Here is a 22,916-nt window from a genome sequence, read left to right as displayed (position 1 = left end):
AACCAGAAAACAATTATAAGAAAACTGGGAAATTCATAAACAAGTGGAGATTAAATAATATGATACTGAACAACCAATATATCAAAGAAGAAATTAAAGGAAATTTAAAAATTCCTTGAGACAATGAAAATAGACCTAAAAAAATACAAAAACTTAAGAGGGGGAATTCTTAGCAATAAATGCCTACCTCCAGAAATAAGAAAAAATCTCAAGTAAACAACTAACTTTATGGGTCAAGGAACAGGAAAAAAAAAGATAGAGCCCAAAGTTAGTAGAAGGAAGGAGATAACAAATCTGAAGCTATATATATAAATATACATATTAATTAAAAAGTTTGGAGTTCTTTATAGGAAACAGAGACTAAATGACAATGGAAAAGAAACGAAGAGCTGTTTCTTTGAAAATACAAATGAAATGGACAAACCTGTAACTAGACTCACCAAGAAAGCTCAAAAAAAAAAATCAGAAATGAAAGGTATGTTACAAATTAACCACAGAAATAGAAAGGATCATAAAGACTACAATGAACAATTATATGCTGATAAACTGAACAACCTTGAAGAAATAGGTAAGTTGCTAGAAACATGCTACCTTCTGAGTCTGCATCAGGAAGAAAAAGAAAATCTGAACAAACCAATTACTGGTAAGGAGATTGCGTCAGTAACCAAAAACTTCCAATAAGCAAAAGTCCAGGGCAGAATGCTTCATTTGTGAATTCTATCAAATATTCAAAGAAGTAATAACAATCCACACTCTTCCAAAAAACAGAAAAGGAGAAAAGAGCAAACTCTTCTAAACTGTTTTTATAAAGCTAGCATTACCCTGATACTTAAACCAGACAAGGATGCCACAAGAAAAGAAAATTATAAGCCAATATTCATGATAAACATAGATGTAAAACTTATCAAAAAATATTACTAAACTCTATTAATTACAATAGCCAAGACAAGAGAACCTACATGTCTGGTGAAGGATGAATGGGTAAAGATGTAGCAGTATGTATGCATATATTCTCTCTCTCTTTCTCTCACACACACACAGACACACACACACACACACACACACACACACGGAATATTATTCAGCTATAATAAAGAATGAAGAATAAAATCTTGCCATTTGTGAGAACGTGGATAAGCCTTGAGGAATTTATGCTATGTGAAATATGTCAGATAGTAAAAGAGAAATGCTATATGATCTCACTTAAATGTGGAACAAACAAATCAAGCTAATAGCTACAAAGGCAGGGGGTGGGAGGTTGAGACATGTGAGCAAAAGTATTCAAAATGTACAAATTCCCAGTTATAAAAAATGTTAGTCATGGGGATGTAATATGCAGCATGGTGACTATAGTTCCTAATAGTTTCAAACTGCACATTTGAAAGTTGCTAAGAGAGCAAATCTTAAAAGTTTTTATCATGAGAAAACTTTATAATTACACGTGGCTGATGTTCACTAGCTTTATTGTGGTGATTATTCCACAATATATATAAATATAAAATATTTACATTTTAAACCTGAAACTAATATAATTTTACATGTCAGTTGTACCCAATTAAAAGAAAAGAAACAAAGAGTATCTCAAAATAAATGAAAATGGAAACACAACATACCAAACCAATGGGATGCTGCAAAACTAATTTGAGACCGAAGTTTATAGTGATGAAAGCACATATTAAGAAATGAGAAAGACCTGAAAAAAACAGCCTAACTTTACACCTCAAGGAACTAAAAAAAGAACAAATTAAGCCCAGAGTTAGAAGAAGGAAGGAAGGAATAAAGATCATTGTAAAAGTAAATGGAAACCAGAAAAGCAATATAAAAGACTAGTGAAACTAAGAGCTTTTTTTGGAAAGATTAGCAAAATTTACAACTCTTTTTTAATTAATTAATTAATTAATTTATGATAGTCACAGAGAGAGAGAGAGAGAGAGAGAGAGAGAGAGAGAGAGAAAGCGGCAGAGACACAGGCAGAGGGAGAAGCAGGCTCCATGCACTGAGAGCCCGACGTGGGATTCGATCCCGGGTCTCCAGGATCGCGCCCTGGGCCAAAGGCAGGCGCCAAACCGCTGCGCCACCCAGGGATCTCAAAATTTACAACTCTTAAAGGAAGACTGAGAATATGAGACTGAAGACTCAAATAAAAAGAAATTACAACAGACACTACCAAAATAAATAGGATCATAAAAGACTACCATGAATAATTATATGCCAACAAATTAGATAACCTGGAAGAAATGGATAATTTCCTAGAAATACAGAAATAGGAAGTCTGAACAGTAGCAAGTAAGGCAACTGAATCACTATCAAAAACTTCCTGACAATGGAAAACCATGACCAGATGTCTTACCTAACTGGGCAATTCTACCAAATATTTAAAGAAGAATTAATGAAGCCATTTTATGAGGCCATCATTACCCTGATGCCAAAGCCAGATAATGATGCTACACGGATGGAAAACTATAGACTCTATGAAAAGAGAGGCAAATATTTTCAATATTAACAAACTGAATTCAGGAACTCATTAAAGGAATTATACACCATGACTAAATGGGATTTATCCCTGGGAATCAAAAATTGCTCATACTTAAATCAATGAGATATATCACATTAATAGAATGAAAGATAAAAAAACATAGGATCAACTCAACGGACACAGGAAAGACATTTGAAAAAATACATCCTTTCATGATAAAACCCTCAACACATATGCTATAGAAAGAACATAACTAATGATAATAAAGTTAAAATACAACAAACCCACAACTAACATTATAGTCAGGGAAAAGTTGAAAATTTTTCCTCTAAGATCAGGAATAAGACAAGTATGCTCACCTTACCACTCTTATTCAATATAATTGGTATAAGTCCTACGTAGAGTAATCAGGCAAGACAAAGTATCCAAATAAGAGAGGAATAAGTCATTATTTGCAGATGATAGGACCTTTTATACTGAAAACCCTAAAGACTCAAAGTATTGGATCTAATCAGTGAATTCAGTAAAGTTGCACAAATTAAAACCAATACATGGAAATCAGGTGTATTCTATATACTAACATACATCTGAAAAGGAAAACAAAATCTATCTCATTCACAAAAGCATCAAAAACAGTAATAAATACAGAGGAATAAGCTGAGAAGTAAAAGATCTGTATATGACTTTGCTAAAAGAAATTGAAGACAACATAAACAAATGGACAGATATCTTGTGTTCACAGTTGCAAGAGATAATATTGTTAAAATATTCATGCTACCCACAGCAATCTATAGATTCAGTGAAATCCCTATCCCAATCCAATGTAATTTTTCACAGAAATAGAAAAAACTATCTTGAACTTGTCTGGAACCACAGAAGACTCCAAATAGATAAAACAATCATGAAGAAAAAAAACAAAATTAGAGCTATCACACTTCCTAATTTCAAACTATCTTATGACGCTATGGCAATTACAATAGCTTGGCACTGGCATAGGATAGACAGACATATGGACCCACAGAACAAAATAAAGAGCCCAGAATTAAATCCCTGCATATAAGGTCAACAAGTACTTGGTAAAGGGATCAGGAATATCCAGTGAGGAAAGGATAATCTCTTCAAGAAATGATGCTGGGAAAACTGTATAACCACATGTAGGAAAAAAAAAAAAAAAAAGGAGCCCTATCTTATACAACTCACAAGAATTGCCTCAAGGGGGACTTAAAGACTTAAATATAAGACCTGAAACTGTAAAACTCCTAGGAAAAAAACACAGGTAAGAGCCTCTCTGACATCAGTCTTGACATGATATTTTGTGTGACACCAAAAGTACAAAACAAAACAAAAACACAAGAAAACTCCACAAAAAGCAGTAAGTGGGACTATATCAAGCTTAAAATCTCCTACACTGTAAAAGAAACAATAAAATGAAAAGAGAACTATGGAGTGGTAAAAAAAATATTTGCAAACTATGTAGCAGATAGGAGTTAATATCTAAAATTTATAAAGAACTCCTACAATTCAGTTAAAAAAATCTGATTAAAAAATGGGCAGAGGAACAGCTGAGACATTGTGTCTAAATACACAGACACAATATCCAAATGGCCAACAGGTACATGAAGAGGTGCTCAATATCACTAATCATCAGAAAAATCAAAATAAGATACTCATAATAAACAGATGTGAAGTGCTATCATCAAAAAGAAATGTTGATGAGGATGTGGAGAAAAGGAAACCCTTGTGTACTGTTGGTGGGATATGGAGTTTCCTCAAAAAATTAAAGACAGCACTATCATAATATAGAAATTTCACTTTATTTATTCAAAGGAAATGAAATCACTATCCCCAAAAGATACCTGCACCCTTCCATTCCTTCCAGTATTATTTACAATAGGCAATATTATGGAAACAATATTAAGTGTCCAATGGATGAGTGGATAAGGAAAATGTGGTATACATACACAATGGAATGCTATTCAGTCATGAGAAAAAAATAAATCCTGTTTTGTGTGGCAACATGGGTTGATCGTAGGTCATTAATCTAAGTGAGATAGGTCAGACAGAGACAGACAATGTAGGATATCTCTTATATGTGGAATCTAAAAGAAAATGAATGCAAAAAACACAGTAGAATGGTGGTTGCTAGGGCCTGGGGCCTGAAGGAATTGGAGTGATTTTGTTTAAGGGTATATACTTGCAACTAGTAGATAAAAATCATGGAGATCTAATAAACTGTAGTACAGTGGTTATACACAATAAAACTATATTATAAACATTAAACTTACTAAAAGACTAGATCTTAATTGTTCCCACCACTGGAGAAGATAATTATGTGACATGATAGAGGTATTAGCAAGTGCCACAGTGGCAATCATACTGTGGTAGTGTAAATTTTATCAGTGTGTTGTAAACCTCAAATTTTCATGTTATATGCCAGTTATAGCCCCCCAAAAGGAGCTAAAAGTCAGATCATGCCTCTTCCTCCAATTCCTCCATTCCCTACCTTTACTCCTTTATACCCTTCATCTCCCTCTAGAATACAAATGAGGTCTTCCTACACCCATATGGTGCTTTAATACTTCGTCTTTTTCTTGCAGTTACTTGTGTTTGTCCCTGACCTCCACCAAACTGCAAAGTTCCTTAAGGTACAGAGGTTATATTATTTGTAATAGTGCCAGCATCTGGAACAGTACCTGCCAGGTAGCAGGCCCTGCATGAATGCACACATGAGTGAGTAACTTCCATGCAAAATTGGTAACAAATTGAAGTGCAGGTCTGCCATTAAATACCCCATTTATGTAAGATTTACCAAGTTTTCACCACAAATTCACCCTATTAAAATAAGAATTATTTTAGCTTCCAAATGGAGCTAAAAAATAATCTTAAAGGGAACCACATACTATACAGAACTTTTAACATAGCCAAAAATCTGTGTGAGCCTGAGAAACAGATAGAATGATGACTTGAGAGCCATAGGCCAAATAAATACTGGATGCTGATAAATCAACAGTATGAGAAATGGGATTTATATATAACATAGAACAACACTTGCTATTTTAAATACTAAAAATGCAAGACCATCGGTGGCTAAGTTGGTTCTTTCATTGAATCTGCTGATTTTCTTTTACCTAGATGGATGGGTTAATTCAGATTGTGATGTGATGATGTTGTATAATTAACCACTCACAATCTCAGTGGCTTTCAGAGACAAACATTTGTTGCACATAGTTATATGGACTGGCTATGTTGGCTCTGCTCCAGGCTGTGGATCAGGTTCAGATCTGCTTCATGTGCCTATCCTTCTGGGTCCTAGGAAGAAAGAGCACCTGGAGCATGCTGTTCTCATGGAAAAGAATACAACCATGGAAGCATATATGTTTATGCTCAGACATGTACATATTCTTTCACATCTCATTAGCTAAAGTAAGCCATGAGGCCAAGCCCCACATCAATGGGTCAGGAGGTACACTCATTCTTTTCCATGGAGGGAAAGGAGGAAAGGAAAATCTACTAAACAATGGCACAACCCATCAAAAATATGTCTCAAACACTGTTTCACTGTTGAACTCTTTTTTTTTTCCTTTTAATTTAATTTGGAGAAAAGTACGAATGGGAGGTGGGGCAGATGGACAAGGAGAGCAGAAGACTCCCCACTGAGCAGGGAGCCCCATAGGGGGCTCCATCTCAAGACTGTGAGATCAAGACCAGAACCAAAATCAAGAGTCTGATGCACAAGGAACTGAGCCGTCCAGGAGAGCCCCTCACTGCTGTGTTCTTAAAGATACAGAAGGATGGCAAAGATAGAGTGGAAAAGATCCAGCTCTGATTTTTATTATATGATTTCTACAAAACCGCCTACTCAGAGACTGTTAAAAGTACAACAGCAGCCCTTGTTCCAATGAATATGCTAACAAATATATCAAAGAGAAGATATCTAAATCTCTTTGAAAACTTCTAATTTATATTTTACTTTTATTCATTGACTCTGCACCCCTAAGAAATTAATTAGTCCATGTTTGCTAAAGATAAAGCAAAACAAGTAACTAAAGTGTCAAACATTTTTGTTATTCTTGCTCATTTGACTTAAAGCACTCACCTAAAATTACTCTTGGATGTAGGTAGTAAATAAAAGCTGCAATTACAAATTACTTAGTGACTAATACTAGTTAAACCATTATGTAATCAGAACTAATGAGGTGTGACAAAAGCTTTACTGTGAGACAAACTCATTCTTTAACAAACTCTCTATTCCTAAACCAAAAACAGAATGAGGATAAAAGGAAAAACGTTTTCAGCTCAAAAAGTAGAAAGAGTATAACAAACCCAAAGAATGATTAATTTTATCAATCAAGATTGAACAGAACGAATACATTAAAACTATTAGAACATTTAATAAAAACTATTCGAATATTTTAAAAATAAAATTGATAAATTTTAAAGCTCCCAGGCTGCTTTTTTTGGCAGGAAGGGGCTAAGCAACTCTGTACTAATCAAATTGTAGGAAAGGGGAGATTATTTCCTTGTGCTAAAAAAATTAGCAAGGTAAAAAGAGTTGTTACTAATAAACCCACTTATTTTAAAGTTTCAGATGTGGGAAGTTATGCACATCGTAGGCCCCAGTCTATTAGCACAGAACTCACAACATTATTCATCTCTTCTATCATTGCCTTAGAACTTTAATTTTAGTAAGTTACTGTCATTATTTAAGCATTAACTTTTCTTTGTATTAGCAGGCAAAGTTTCCATTCTTTATAAAAACAGGATATATTACACTTTATCTAATTATAAAAAAAATCTGTTCAACACTACAGAAATCACACAAAAATCCAATAAATAAAATCATCTTATGGTTTCATCCTGTCATTCTACAAATGAAGAAGATAAGCAAGGAAGATGAAGTAACTGAGATAACTCTAGTCTCTTCCTGGTCTATTTTTGTAAGCACTGCATAGTCTCTCGGCAGACACAAGGCCAAGAAATTATCCTAAACATTTTGTAAATTAGCCTGTCTGGTTCCAAGTGTTTCTGACCTTTAGATATAAAAGCTAAAGTACAGAGAGACCAAGTATGTTGACAATTAGACATCTTTGCCACATTCTTCTAAACAGGAGAAAACCAAACCTATCCTCAGGCATCAGAACACCCTCATTTTACCTTTAAATTCCTGAAAGTACATACTAAAAAGCCAGCTTTCTTGAGTTGTGAAGGCCTTTTCCCTCTTATCTCCCAGGATTAAAGTACCTATAATTACATGGACAGAAGAGTGGCCTCTGGACCTGTTTTGTGGAAGATAAATCATATTATTTATCCAGTTTCAGACCTGGTGCCAGAATTTGCAAGGTCTGTGTATTTGCAGATTTCAAGTGCCAATGAGAGCTTACTGAATGGTACTGGGGGATATGGCAAATGACAGCTCTTTCCAGTCAGCTAATTTAGGAGATGCAGCCTTAAGAGCTTTAGGATTATAAAGTAGAAAAATAAGGTTTTATGGACAGGAATGTGGGGCGGGGAGAACCTGCCTATTTAGCTGATCCTGTTTCCCCAGAGTTCCAGTTCTACTCCCCAATAAATTACTGAATCCTTATGCTGCAAAAGAAGAATTAAAAGTAATTTTTCATATTTTTATTTGGAAACAAATATTTCAACAGTGATCTGTATCATCTCTCAAAGAACTCAGTTAATTTACCTTGACTGGACAAACAAGCCTGTCTTCCATTACGATATATAAACTGCAAGGCATTTCAGACAAAATAAAAACCCTCGTGATTTTTAAGAGTAGTAACAACCTGAGAATTCAGAGTAAATAGTCTGTAGTGAAAAGACACTGAGTCACATTTTCATTAAGATTTGCTAACACACTACCTTAAAAAACAGGAATAAACTTGAAGAAAAATGAGCAATCTAAGAATTATCAGACATGAAAATTGTTGCCTAAAACAGGAGAACAGATAATGCAAAAAAACAAAACCAGTATCATGAAAATAAGATTATTAATAGACATTCCTTTTATATTTCATTCTAAGTGATTCTTGAATTATATACTATAATCTCATATAAAGTGGTTTGTTTCTGTACTATTACGGTTCATTGATCTTTCTGCATACTAGTACTAATGCCATACTCCTAATATGTCATTTTATAGTACATGCAGTTATTTGGAAAAAGAAGTTTTCCCTTCGTAATAAACATTAAAAAAATTTTTAAAAGATTTATGAGTGAGAGCATGTGGGAGGAAGCAAGAGCAGGGGAGGGGCAAAGTGAGAGGGAGAAGGAAAAGCAGACCCCTGCTGACCACAAAGCCCAAGAGAGCGCTCAATCTCAGGATAACCCTGAGATCATGACCTGAGCCAAGGTTAGACACTTAACTCAATGTCTTTGATTTCAAATTGTATTACAAAACTATAGTAATCCAAACAGTAGGATACTGGCAAAAACAAAACAAACAAAAAACTAGACACAGATCAATGGAATAGACAGAATAGAAAGCCTCCCTCTCCCCCAAGAACCACATGCAGATATGGTTAATTAATCTTCAACAATGGAGCCAAGAACACACAATAGGAAAAGGCCAGTCTCTGCAAATAAATTGTGTTGGGAAAACTACAGCTACAAGCAAAAGAAGAAAAACTGAATCACTAAATTATACCATATACAAAAGTAACTCAAAATGGATTAAAATTGGGACACCTGGGTAGCTCAGTTGGTTAAGCATCTGCCTTCAGCTCAGGTCATGATCTAAGGGTCCTGGGATGGAGCCCCTCATCAGGTTTTCTGCTCAGCAGGGAGTCTGCTTCTCCCTGTCTCTCTCTCTCTCTCTCTGCACCTCACTCTGCTCATGCTCTCGATAAGTAAAATCTTTTTAAAAATGGATTAAAATCTAAAACATAAGTCTAGAAAGTATAAAACTTCTGGAAGACAACACGGGTGGTAAACTACTTCACACAGGTCGTAGTGATGGTTTTTTGGATCTGACACCATAAAGTAAAGACAAAAGCAAAAATCAACAAGTGGGATTACATCAAACTAAAAAGCTTCTGCACAGCAAAGTGAAAGGCAAATAGCAAATGGGAGAAAATATTTACATAGTACATATTTAATAAGGGTTTAATACCAAAATCAATTTAAAAAGTACAACCCAGGGTCACCTGGTTGGCTCAGTCAGTTAAGTGTCTCCCTTTGGCTCAAGTCATGATCTCAGAGTAATGGGATCAAGTCCCACATGGGGCTTTCTGCTCAGTGGGGAGTCTGTTTCTCCCTCTCTCTACCTCCCCCTGTTCAAATAAATAAAATCCTTTAAAAAAAAAAAAAGAAGTACAATCCAATTTAAAAAGGGGCAGTAGTTTAGACTATCTTTCCTAAGAATATATCCAGATGGTTAACAGGTACATAAAAAAGAGCTTATCATCACTTATTATCAGGGAAATGCAAATCAAACCACAATGAGACACACCTGTTAGTATGGCTATTATCAAAAATATAAGAAATGACAAGTGTTGGGCACCTGGATGGCTCAGTCAGTTGAGCATCCAACACTTGGTTTCAGCTGAGGTCACGATCTCAGAGTTGTGGGATCAAGCCCCGTGTCAGGCTCCGCACTCAGTGTGGAATTTGCTTGAGATTCTCTTTCTTTCCCTCTGCCCCTTGCCCTGCTCATGTGCAAGTCCCTTCCTCCCTAAAATAAATAAAACTTTAAGAAATAATAAGTGTTGGAGAGGATGTAGAGACAAGGGGACACTTGTGCACTATTGGTGGGAATATAAATGATGAGGCCACTATAGAAAACTTTATGGAAGTTTTTTAAAACATTAAAAATAAAACTACCATATGATCCAGTAATCCCCTTTCTGGTATTTATCCAAGGGAAACAAAAACAAGCTTGAAAAAATACCTATGCTTACTGTATCCTTACAACCATGCTTCAGAGACATTACGGGTTTGGTTCCAGACCATCATAATAAAATGAATATGGCAAAAAAAAAAAAGTGAGCCAAATGAATTTTTTTGGCTTCCCAGTGCATAAAAAAGTTATGCTTACACTACACTGTAGTCTAAGTTTACAATGGTATTAGGTCTAAAAAAACAATGTATGTGTCTTAATTAAAAAATATTTTAATGCTAAAAAGCACTAGCCATCATTTGATCTTTCAACAAGTCATAATCACTCATCGCAAATCACCTTAACCAATATAATGAAAAAGTTTGGAATACTGTGAGAATTACCAAAATGTGATGCAAAACATGAAGCAAATATTGTTGGAATATAGTGCTGATATATATACATATATATATGCTATATGCAGCCTTGCCACAAAATGTCAATTTAAAAAAAAATATAGTATCTGCAAAGCATAAAAAGCTAAGCATCACAAACAAGGTGTGCCTATATTTACAACAACCAAGAAATGAAAATAACCTAAATGTCCATTAATGAAGAAAATTTATATAGACAAGGTGAATGTTATTTTACTACAAAAAGAAGGAAATCTTGTCATTTGCTACAACGTAGATGGACCTTGAGTTCATTATGCTACAAATAAGTCTGTCAGATAAAGACAGATATCGTATGATCTCACTTAAATGTAGAATTAAAAACAAAACAAAACAAAACAACAACAACCTCATAGATACAGAGAACAGATGTTCTGAGGTGAGAGGGGGTAGAGGGTGAAATGAGTGAAGATGGTTAAAAGGTACAGATTTCCAGTCATAAAATAAAAATATACCTAGGTATATAATGTATAGCATGGTGACTATAATTAACATGGTATCATACATTTAAAAGCCAATAAGAATAGATCTTAAAAATTTGTATCACAAGAAAAACTAATTTGTAAAAATGTGATGATGAATGTCAACTAGGTTTTTGTGATGATCCTTTCACAAAATAAACCTATCAAATCATTATGTTGAACACCGGAAACTAAATATGTCATATGCCAATGATATCTCAATAAAAATATAAAATTAAATACCTTCAGATTATATTTATGAGCTTTATCCAAAATAGTTGGTACCAAGTCATCAGTATTTTCTCCATTCTCATCATTTGTACCAGGTGGGTACCAAGATAGGGCTAGTACACCTAATAGAAAAGGCCAAAAAGAAAAATAAATATAGGAACAGGAGTAACTAGAGGTATTCTAAAAACGTTTTGAAAAAGGTAGAATAAAGATCAAATTGTTAATAATAGAAAAGAAATACATTATCATATGAGTTGTTTTCTTACTTAGATACTATGTATGGTTATTTACTATATATAGTCATATTTGTGAATTTTTTATCAGATATGAATATATTTTAGTTAATAGGTTTTACTTTCCAGAATAAGTTTAGGTTTACAGAAAAATTACACAGAAAGTAGTTTCCATATATTCTCCTCCTACACCCCTGTAGGAGGAGACTGTATGTCTCCAACTGACATACAGTGTTCCTGTTATTAATATCTTGCAGTAATGTAGTATATTTGCCACACTTGAACCAATATTGATACATTATTAAGCAAAGTCCACAATTTAGGGTTCACTCTGTATGATGCACAGTTGTATGGCTTCTGACAAAAGCATATGTGCCCACCATTACAGTATTATGCAGAATAGTTTTACCAACCTCAGAATCCTTTGGCATCCATCTATTCATCCCTCCTTCCTCTCCCTCTCAATTCCCTGGATAATAACTGATCTTTTCAGTATCTCTATTGCTTTGTCTTTTCCACAAGGTTACATAGGTGGAATCACACAGTAACTCAGTCAGCCATCTTAATTAAGGTTCATTTATGTCTTTTTATGAATTTATAGAGCATTCTTTTTACTGCTGCATAATATCTTATTGCACAAATGTACCACAGTTTATCCACTTACATACTGAAAGATACTATGGATACTTACCATTTGGCGCAATTATGAAAATTCAAGGAAAAAATTAGTTTCTCCTTGTATTACATACTTACTTTTGAAATGATATATTACAAAATAAGTTTTAGAAACATAAGCCTGCAAAAAAACAACAACACTAACTTTGAAGGAATATTGGAAATCAACTAATTCAAAGCCTCACTAATATATAAAGAAATGAGAGGCCATTAATAAAATGCTACTTATTTCTAAATCAATCAAAATACTCTTCAAGGCATGGAGATAAATACAATGGTACCAAAAGGAGATAAATACAATGGTACCAAAAGAGAAGCATGTGGAAATACAGAAGTGCAAGGTTAGAAACTGGCAGAGAACTAAATTATAAGCCTTAAACTTTATAGTAGAACCAGCAATGTACAGAGCAGCCCCATCTAGAGAAATAAAACAGAACTGTCATCAAAGTTTACAGAAAGAGATGTCTGTATCATCTATCCACTCTGAAAATAAAAATAGCAATAAGAACACAAGAAGTAGAAAAAAAATCTATAATACATCAGATGCTTTAGGGAAGCTTATGGCTAGCCACGAAGGGAGTCCACCATATAGAGAAAAATGCTGGTAAGAAAGTGTCTGGAAACAATGGATCAAACATCTAAGCTGCCTACTAGCCTAGCTTATAAAAAGAACACTATCAATGAAAAGTCACAATCAAAATATTCTCAACATGGAACTTATGAAAAAATCCTGCAAGAAATAAATGAAGAAAACAAAGTTGAGACAAAATAGTAAAGGAAGAATATACAAAAGAAAGAAAATGCCGTGAAGCCTAGGAAAATTGTAGGCATAGTATTCTTCCATGAAATACAAAAGCTTCCTGTTTCTAGTAATAGATTAGGCTACACAGAACATTTCCAATGAAAAAACTTATTAAATAAAATATGGATTACAGAAAACTTAAAGTCAAAATGCTGGAGAGTAAGGAATTACCTGTCCAAATTGAGGCAAAATCATGAAGAAGAGAAGTAAATGAGCAAGCAAATCAGTCTGCCCAAAAGAGTTGGCAGAAGTAAACCAATCCCCAAAACTGTTGATTAAGTCCCAGGTTGAAAACACTTGGGAAATTCTCTAGCTTTCAAGTGACGAGTATTTTATACTGTATTGAACAGCACAGATAGAACATTTTCATTATCAAGAAAGTTCTATTGGACAGCATTGCTAGATTATTGATTCTCCTAATACTCTAACCATTAATTCTTCTCTACTGATTTTTCTTCCTCATTTTCCTCGTTGAAGTTATATACTAAGGCTTGAGAAGAATGTTCTTTGTTCCTCATTTTCTTTCAGATTTTTATTGTATCAAATTATCCTTTCCACATGTCTAATTCTATCCCCATACTGTGTTCCACAGTCTAATTTATCTTTGTATAGTGTCTCTTGGACTATATGACTCATGAGTTCTGAGTAAGTAATGGCCTGTGAAATAAGCCAATGATGATGGTCCTCCTCATGAGGAGGGTTGGACCACTTACAGAGGTAACGAGTCATCACAGCAACCAGAAAACTTTCTCTAAACACATAAACTCAGTATCATTTACAAATATGATTACTGTGTATTTCTACTATTTCAACTGTTTGGTGAAAAGAGATATTCTTTGAGGTCTATTCTTAGAATATTAGCAGTTTATTTTTTATTTTTTATTTTTTTAAGATTTATCTATTTGAGAGACAGAGAGTGTGTGCCAAGCAGGGGGTGGGGCAGAGGGAGATAATTTTCAGGCAGACTCCTTACTGAGCTCAGAGCCTGATGTGGGGCTTGATCTCATGACCTTTGAGATCACAACCAGAACTGAAACCAAAAGTCAGACACTTAACCAACTGAGCCACCCAGGTACCCCTAGCATTTTATTAAATACAGATGTCCTATTGATTATGTTGTTCCTCCATAGCACATATCACAGGGCCTTCAATATAAATGAAAACCAATTATGTTTTCTTCCAATGTAGTCAAATAATGAATCTAGACAGATAATAGTTAAGAACACAAGACATGAAATCAGACCTAGAGAATCAAGTTCCCATTCCATTATTTGATAGGTATTTCTTATTTTACTTAAATTTCCATTTGTAAAATGGATATAAGTTCAGTTCATTCTCTAAAAGTATGTTTTAAAAAGTACAGAGAATGAATTAATAGAATAAGATCCCCACATAATTACAAGGAAATAAAAAGACAATGACAAATAAAGTAGGATGCATTTAACTCCGCAAAGTTTATAATAGCTTCTCATATAATTTACTGTTTCTTTCTAACATATCAAACGTTATTCCAAACTAAAGATTTAGAAGAAAGGCAAGCCCAGTTCTAGACATGAATACTATTGTCACTATATAAGATAACCTATGTTCAACAAAAAGCACAAGGCATATAAAAAAGCAAGAAAAAAATAATTGTCAAGAGCCAAAGCAGTCAAAAGAACTAGATTAAGATATGAAACAGAAATAATTAAACAATGAGTATAAAATTATTATGATTAAAACATTAAAAGGTCTAATGGGAAAGAGAGCCATCATATGCAGATCAGCTGAGATGAAAACTAAGAATCAAATAGAAATTCAGGAAAGATACGTAGGATGATCCCAAACTCACCTCCTCCCATGGACACACCTCTAAGATTATAGCCACATATAAGTAACTAGCTCTGAAAATAATCTGAAGACTGGCAGAGAAGACTTTCCACAGTTAGATCACAGACAGGTAGTCACATCAAAAAGGATAGAAGAGGTGGAGGCACAATTAGGAATCAAAACGCCAGGTGAGATTAACCACAAACAGGACTTATACCATAACTAAAGAAAAGGAAGAGGATTAAACCCTACACCAGCACGCAGGACACTGGGGAATGCACTGGGAAGATGAGTTCCCATAACATCAAGCTTTGAAAACCAATGGGACTTAACTTTAGGAGCTTTATATCAGCAAGACTTAACTTCGCATACTTTAAAAATCAGCTGGGATTAACTTCAACAGGGTCAGATAACAATAGGGAACAGAGTCCTGCCTTTAAAAATCCAACATAATTATTAACTCAACCAGAGACACAGCACAACAGCAGTCTGAAAAGTGCCTGGGGTATACATGAAGGAGTTTTATTCAGTAATCTTAGAACATATGCGGGGGGGGGGGGGAGAGGGAGGGGGGAATCATCAGAAGACTTCTTTAGAAACAAAAGTATTGGTAAGGTGTCATTTCTCTTGCCCTCTCTCATCCTAGGTAGTCGGACACTTGCAGGAGCCAGTACTAACACTCTCTACCTATCTTGCTAGTACTATGTGCTCTGTCCCCACATTCACCTGCAGACCTGACCATCCAACCCTCCTGCCACCCTGTCAGGCATTCCACCAAAGTGGTTCCTGCCCCACCATAACCTGCAAGCAACCCCAGCAGGGACCAGCATCACTCAAAAGTGATTCCTGCCCTGGGGAAAGGGGAAGATAATCCTACACACTAGAATGCCCAAAGTTCCAGCATCAAAGCCTCTTTACTGGCTGAACAGAAAGAAGGTGTGCTTTTTGGTATCCCACAGCTGTGGCAGAAAGGCTAAGGGCAAACAGCCTGATTGCTGACCCTACCCACCTACTAGCCTGCCAAGGCCTCAAAATAGACTTCTCAATTGCACAAACTGCCTAGTGTGCCTACAATGGGTCACTGCAATTGGCTGAGCTGAACACAAAAGGAGTTCCACCACAACATTAGGGCACACACCGCCTACAGAGGAGACACCCCAGGTGTACCTGTTTCTGGTGACCAGGGAGGATTGACAGGGTACCACAGGACCTCTTCTGCAGGCCATTACTTTTAAAAAAGCAGGAGACATAAATGATCTCCCTAATATATGGACATAAACACAGAGTTAGACAAAACGAGGACATGGAGAAATATGTCCCAAATGAAACAAATCATAGCAAAAGAATTAAATGACACTGAGATAAGCAAATATGCCTGACAGACAATTCAAAGTAATGATCATAAAGATAGTCACTGGACTTGAAAATAGAATGAATGAACTCAGAACTTCAACAAAGAAATGTATAAAAGAAGAGCCAGTCAGAGATAAAGAACTCAATTGCTTAGATTATGAAACAAAACCAAAAACCAGAGATAATCCACAGAAGATTAGAGGATGTAGAAGAACAGATCAGTGATCTGGAAGACGGGGTAATGGGAGGAAGCATCCAAGCTGAACAGCAAAGAGAGAAAGAGGTTAATGAAAAGAAGAGGAGGAAGAGGACGAGGAGGAGGAGAAGGAGGAGGAGGAGAAAGAGGAGGAGGAGGAAGAGAAGAAGAAGAAAGAAAGAAAGAGAGAGAGATAAAAAGAAAGAAGAAAGAAAGAAAGAAAGAAAGAAAGAAAGAAAGAAAGAAAGAGAAAAAGGAGAGGAAGAGGAGGAGGAGGAGGAGGAAGAGGAGAAGATGATTAAGGAAATTCATTATCAAATGTAGTAACATCCACATTATAGGGAAAACATAAAAAGGAAAGAGAGAAGGCAGGAGAAAATCTGAAAAAGTAAAGCTGAAAATTTCTAATCTGGGAAAGGAAACGGACATCAGATCCAGGAAGCACACATAGGCACCAACAAGATGAACCCAAGGTCCACACTAAGACACATAGTAAGTAAAATGGCAAAACATAACAATAAAAAGAATTTTAAAATCAGCAAGAGAAAAGAAAACGTTATATACAAGGAAAACTCCCTAAGGCTATTAGCTGATTTCTCAACAGAAACTGTAAAGGTCAGAAGAAAGTGGCATGATATATTCAAAAGGATGAAAGGGGTGGGGTGGGGGGAACAAAACAAAACAAAACATAAAATTTGCTACCAAGAATGCCCAGCAAGTTTATCATTCAGAATAGAAAAAGAGGTAGTGGGATGCCTGAGTGGCTCAGTGATTGAGCACCTGCCTTTGACTCAGGTCATGATCCTGGGATTGAGTCCTGCATCGGGCTCCCCACAGGGAGCCTACTTCTCCCTCTGTCTATGTCTCTGCTTCTCTCTCTGTGTCTCTGATGAGTAAGTAAAATATTAATGAAAAAAAAAAGAAAAAGAAAAAGAAAAAGAAAAAGGAAAAGAAGTAGCTTCCCAAAAATTTAAAGGAGTTCATCACCACTAAACCAGCCTTACATGATAAACAGAATTCTTCATATCAAAAGAAACCATAAGTACAAGTAAGAAAATTATAAAAGAAAAAAATTCACAGGTAAAAGCACACATACTGTAAAGGAAGTAAATGAATTACTTATAAAGCCAGTATGGAAGTTAAGACACAAATGGAGTAAGATCAATTATACCTACAAAAATCACTTGAAGCATATACAAACTAAAAAGACATAATATATATATTTAGTACTATTCAGAATGTGTTTGAACTTAAGGAATCATGAACCAAGACTGGTATGCACATTATATATAAATTAATGGAAACCAAAAATCAAAAACCTATACATGGATACGCAGAGACACACACACAGAATCCAAGCATAACACTAAATAAAACCATCAAACCAAATTAACAGAAAGATACAGAGAAAAGCTAAAACAACCAAAAAAGCATTAAGTACATACCTATCAATATTAAATATAAATGGACTAAATGCTTAAAAGACACAGGGCTACTGAATGGCTAACAGAACAAGACCCATCTATATCCTGCCCAAATAACATTCACTTCAGACCTAAAGATACACACATACTGAAAAGAAGGAGACCTGGAAAACCTACACCATCCAACAACAACAAACTTTGTTATCAATACTAATGGGACAGAATAAACTTTAAAACAAAGACTGTAGCAAGAGACAAAAAAGGGCATTACATAATAATAAAGGGGTCAATCCAACAAGAAGATATAACAATTGTACATATCTATACACCCAAAATAGAAACACCTAAATATATAAAGCAACCATTGACAGCAATGGAGAAATTGACAGTATTATAATAATAGTAGAGGTGTTTATACCCCACTTACATCAATGGAAAGACAATCCAGAGAGAAAAATCACCAAGGAAAGAGTAGCTCTGAATGACACATTAAATCAGATGGAAATTAACAGATGTATTCAGAACATTCTATTCAAAAACAGAAAAATATACATTCTTTCCAAATGCACATAGAACATTCTCCAAGACATATCATATGTTAGGACACAAAACAAGTGTCAATAAATTTAAGAAGATTAAGATCATATATAGGATCTTTTCACCATGATAATGTGAAACTAGAAGTCAATTACAAGAAAAAAATCTGTAAAGATCATAAATACAGCAAGGCCAAACAACATGCTACTAAGCAGTGAGTAAGTCAATCATGAAATCAAAGAGGAAATTAAAAAGCACTTAGAGATAATGAAAATGAAAATATACTATCCAAAATCTTTGGGACACAGAAAAAGCAGTTCAGCTCTAAGAGAGAAGTTATGGCAATACAGGCCTGTCTCAAGAAACAAGAAAAATTTCAAATTACCAAACCCAGGCCTAAAAGAGCTAGAAAAAGAACAAACATAGCCCAAGACAATAATAAAGTTCAGAGCAGAAATATAGATAGATAGATAAGTAAATAAATAAATACCACCAAACTGAAAAAGGAAAAAAAGATCAATGAAATCAGGAACTGCTTCCTTGAGAAGAAAAACAAAATTGATAAAATTTTGGCCAGATTCATCAAGGAAAAAAAAAGAGGACTCAAATAAATAAAATCAGAAATGAAGGAGAAATAACCACCAATACCACAGAAATGTAAAGATTTATAAAAGAATATATGAAAAAAATATGTTTCAACAAATTGGTGCAACAGGCAGCGTGGTGGCTCAGTGGGTTAAGTACCCAACTTGATTTTGGTACAGGTCATATCAGGGTCACGAGATTAAGTCCCACTTGGGGTTCTGTACTGGGCATGGGGCCTGCTTAAGATTCTTCCTTTCCTCTCCCCTTCCCCACCACTTGCACATCCATAAAATTGGGATAACCTAGGAGAAAAGGATTAATTCCTAGAAATACATAATCTTCCAAAACTGAATCAGGACGAAATAGAAAATTTGAATAGGCCAATGACTAGTAATAAAATTGAACTGGTTATAAAAAAGCTCCCAACAAATAAATGTTCAAACCAACAGATTTACAAGTGAATTCTACGAAACATTTAAAGAAGAGTTAATGTTTACTCTTATCAAACTATTCCCAAAAATAGAAGGAAAATTAACAAATTAATTATACGAGGCCATCATTAGACTGATACCAAAACTAGACAAAGACAATACATGGAAAGAAAACTGGAGACCAGTATTTCTGATTAACATGTAGATATAAAATCCTCAACAAAATACCAGCAAACAGAATTCAACAATATACTAAAAGGATCATTCACCACAATCAAGTAGGATTATTCTAGGGATGCAAGGGTGTTTCAATATGTGCAAAACAATCAATATGATATATCACAGTAACAAGAGAAAGGATAAAAACCATATGATAAGCTCAATCGATGCAAAAATAGCAAATGACATAAACATACACCCATTTGTGATAAAGACTCTCAACAAAATGGGTTTTGAGGTAACATAATTCAAGATAATAAAAATCACATAGTAAAACCCCACAATTACCACCACAGTCAATGGTGAAAGATTGAAAGTGTTTCCTTTTTCAGGAATGAAGCAAGGATGTCCACTCTCACTATCTTTATTCAATATAGTACTGAAGTCCTAATTGCAGTAATCAGACAAGAAATACAAGGTATCCAAATTGGTAAAGAAGTAAAATTGTCACTATTTGCAAATGACATGATACTATATATAGAACACACTAAAGACTCCACCAAAAAACTACTAAGAACTGATCAATGAATTCAGTAAAGTTGCAAGATACAAAATTAATAAAAAGAAATCTGTTGCATTACCTATACATTACTGACAAAGTAGAAGAGAAATAAAGAAAACAGCTTCATTTATAATCACACCAAAAATAATAAAATATCTGAGAATAAACTTTATAAAGAAGGTAAAAAAAATTATACTCTGAAAACTATAAAACACTGATGAAAAAAATTAAAGAACACCAATAAATGGAAAAATGTTCCATATTCATGGTTTGGAAAAATACTGTTGAAATGTCCATATTAACAAAAGTAATCTATAGACTCAATGCAAGCTCTATCAAAATACCAACAGCACTTTTCACAGAACTGAAACAAATAATCCTAAAATTTGTATAGAACCACAAGACCTCAGTCAAAGTAATCCTGTGAAAGAAGAATAAAGTTGGGTCACCTAGGTGGCTCAGTCAGTCAAGTGTCTGCCTTTGGCTCAGATCATGATCTCCAGGCCCTGGGAGTCCCGCATTAGGCTCTCTGCTCAGCGGGAAGTTGGCTTCTCCTCTTTCTCTGCCTCTGTGATCTCTCTCTCTCTCTCTCTCTCTCTCTCTCTCTCTCTCTCTAATAAGTAATTTTTTTTTTAAAGGAGTAAAGTTGAAGGTATCACAATCCCAGATTTCAAGGTATACTACACAAAGCTGTAGTAATCAAAACCGTATTGTATTGGATAAAAAATTATATACATAAATCAATGGAACAGAACAGAGGGCTCAAAACTAAACCCACAGTCAATTAGTCTATAACAAAGGAAACAAGGATATACAATGAGATAAAGACAGACTTGTCAATAAAGGGTTCTGGTAAAGCTCGACAGCTACATGCAAAGAAGTGAAACTGGACAACTTTCTCCCAATATACAAAAAAAATAAACTCAAAAGGGATTAAAGACCAAAGTGTGAGACCTGCAACTTAGTATCTCCCTAGAAGAAAATAGTAATGTCTTTTGACAATGGTCTTAGCAAAATTTTCCTAGTTTTGTCTCATTTAGCAAGGGAAACAAAAGCAAAAATATAGTTGATCTTAGCCAAAAGGCCAAGAAGCGCTACAAAAGCAAAAATAAACTATTGGGACTATCCCAAAATAAAAAGCTTTGCCCAGCAAAGGAATCCATGAACAAAATGAAAAGGCAACCTAATGATTGGGAGAAGATATCTATAAATCATATGTCATATAATATAACTTAACACCAGTATCACCAATAAAAAAAGAAAAAACAAAAAATAATTTGATTTAAAAATGGGCAGAAGTCTTGAATATTTTTTTCCAAAGAGGACATACAGACGACCAATAATCACATGAAAAGATGTTCAACACCACTAATCATCAGGGAAATGCAAATCAAAACCAAAATGAAATATTATCTTGTATCTGTCAGTATGGCTAGAATAAAAAAGACAGCAAATAACAAGTCTTGGCAAGAATATGGGAAAAAAGAAACCCTTATACAATGTTGGAAGGACTGTAAATAGGTGCAGCCACTGTGCAAAAAACTAAAAGTAGAAATACCTTATGATCAGGGGCACCAGGTGGTTAAGTGTCTGCCTTTGGCTCAGGTCATGATCTCAGGGTCCTGAGATCAAGCCCTACATTGGGATCCCTGCTCAGTGGGGAGTCTGACCTCTGTCTCCTCTCCACATTCATGCATGCTCACACTCTCACACAGATAAAGAGATGATAGATAGATAGATAGATAGATAGATCTTGAAAGAATTCAGAAAGGAAGGAAGAAAAAGACCTTATGAACCAGTAATTCTACTACTGGAAATGAAAACACTTATTTTTTTCTACAGAAAATGAAAACACTAATTCAAAAAGATATATGCACCATTATTTACAATAGCCAAAATATAGAGGCAGACCAAGTATCCTTCCATAGATGAATTGCTAAAGATGATGTGGTGTGTGTATATACATGTATATATGTACACACACACAATGGAATATTACTTAGCCATAAAAAGAATGAAGCCTTGCCATTCGAAAAACATAGATGGACCCAGAGCGTATTAAGTGAAATAAGTCAGGGACACAAATATCATGGTATTTCATTTATATGTGGAACCTAAAAAATAAAACAAACAAACAACAAAGCAGAAACAGACCCATAAATATGAAGAACAAATTGGTAGCTGCCTGAAGGGAGAACGGTGGGGGGATGGGTGAAATGGATAAAGGATATTAAGAAGTACAAACTTACAGTTAAGGAATAAATAAGTCAGAGAGATGAAAGGTATAGCATAGGGAATGTCATCAATAATATTGTAATAACATTGTATGGTGACAGATGGTGACTACACTTATAGTAGCGCTAAGCCACATATGTTGAACAAGTATGTTGAGCACTTGACATTAATACAACACTGTATGTTAGTTGTACCTCAATAAAAAAAATAAGAAATTTGGGTATGAAAAACATGTTAAAAGATGAAGAATACCTTCAACAGACTCATGAACAGACTGAACAGAGCTAAGGAGAGTAAATTCAAGCAAGTCACAAAAATTATAATAATTAAAATATAATAATAAAGTTTAAAACAAAACATCCAACATTTCTAGGATAAACATCAACATTCTACCATTCATCTCATTGAAAACTCTGAAGAGGCAGAAGGTAAACATGTCAAAGTAATTGCTAAGAATTATCTAAAGCAGATGACAGACA

The 22,916-nt window shown here is 34.7% G+C and overlaps 1 protein-coding gene across 2 annotated transcripts in view; it reads right to left on the bottom strand.

Annotated features, from left to right (window-relative positions):
* Positions 1–22,916, bottom strand: part of MANEA (mannosidase endo-alpha) — a 59,196-nt gene that overhangs the window by 15,366 nt on the left and 20,914 nt on the right. For both annotated transcript variants that reach the window (XM_055330448.1, XM_055330449.1), the window contains exon 3: positions 11,449–11,558. In XM_055330448.1, coding sequence (XP_055186423.1) covers positions 11,449–11,558 — 110 coding nt within the window. The remainder of the gene's footprint in view (positions 1–11,448; positions 11,559–22,916) is intronic.

Source organism: Nyctereutes procyonoides, unplaced genomic scaffold (assembly GCF_905146905.1).
Source record: "Nyctereutes procyonoides isolate TBG_1078 unplaced genomic scaffold, NYPRO_anot_genome, whole genome shotgun sequence".
Taxonomy (NCBI): domain Eukaryota; kingdom Metazoa; phylum Chordata; class Mammalia; order Carnivora; family Canidae; genus Nyctereutes; species Nyctereutes procyonoides.
This window is presented reverse-complemented; position numbering and strand designations above follow the sequence as displayed.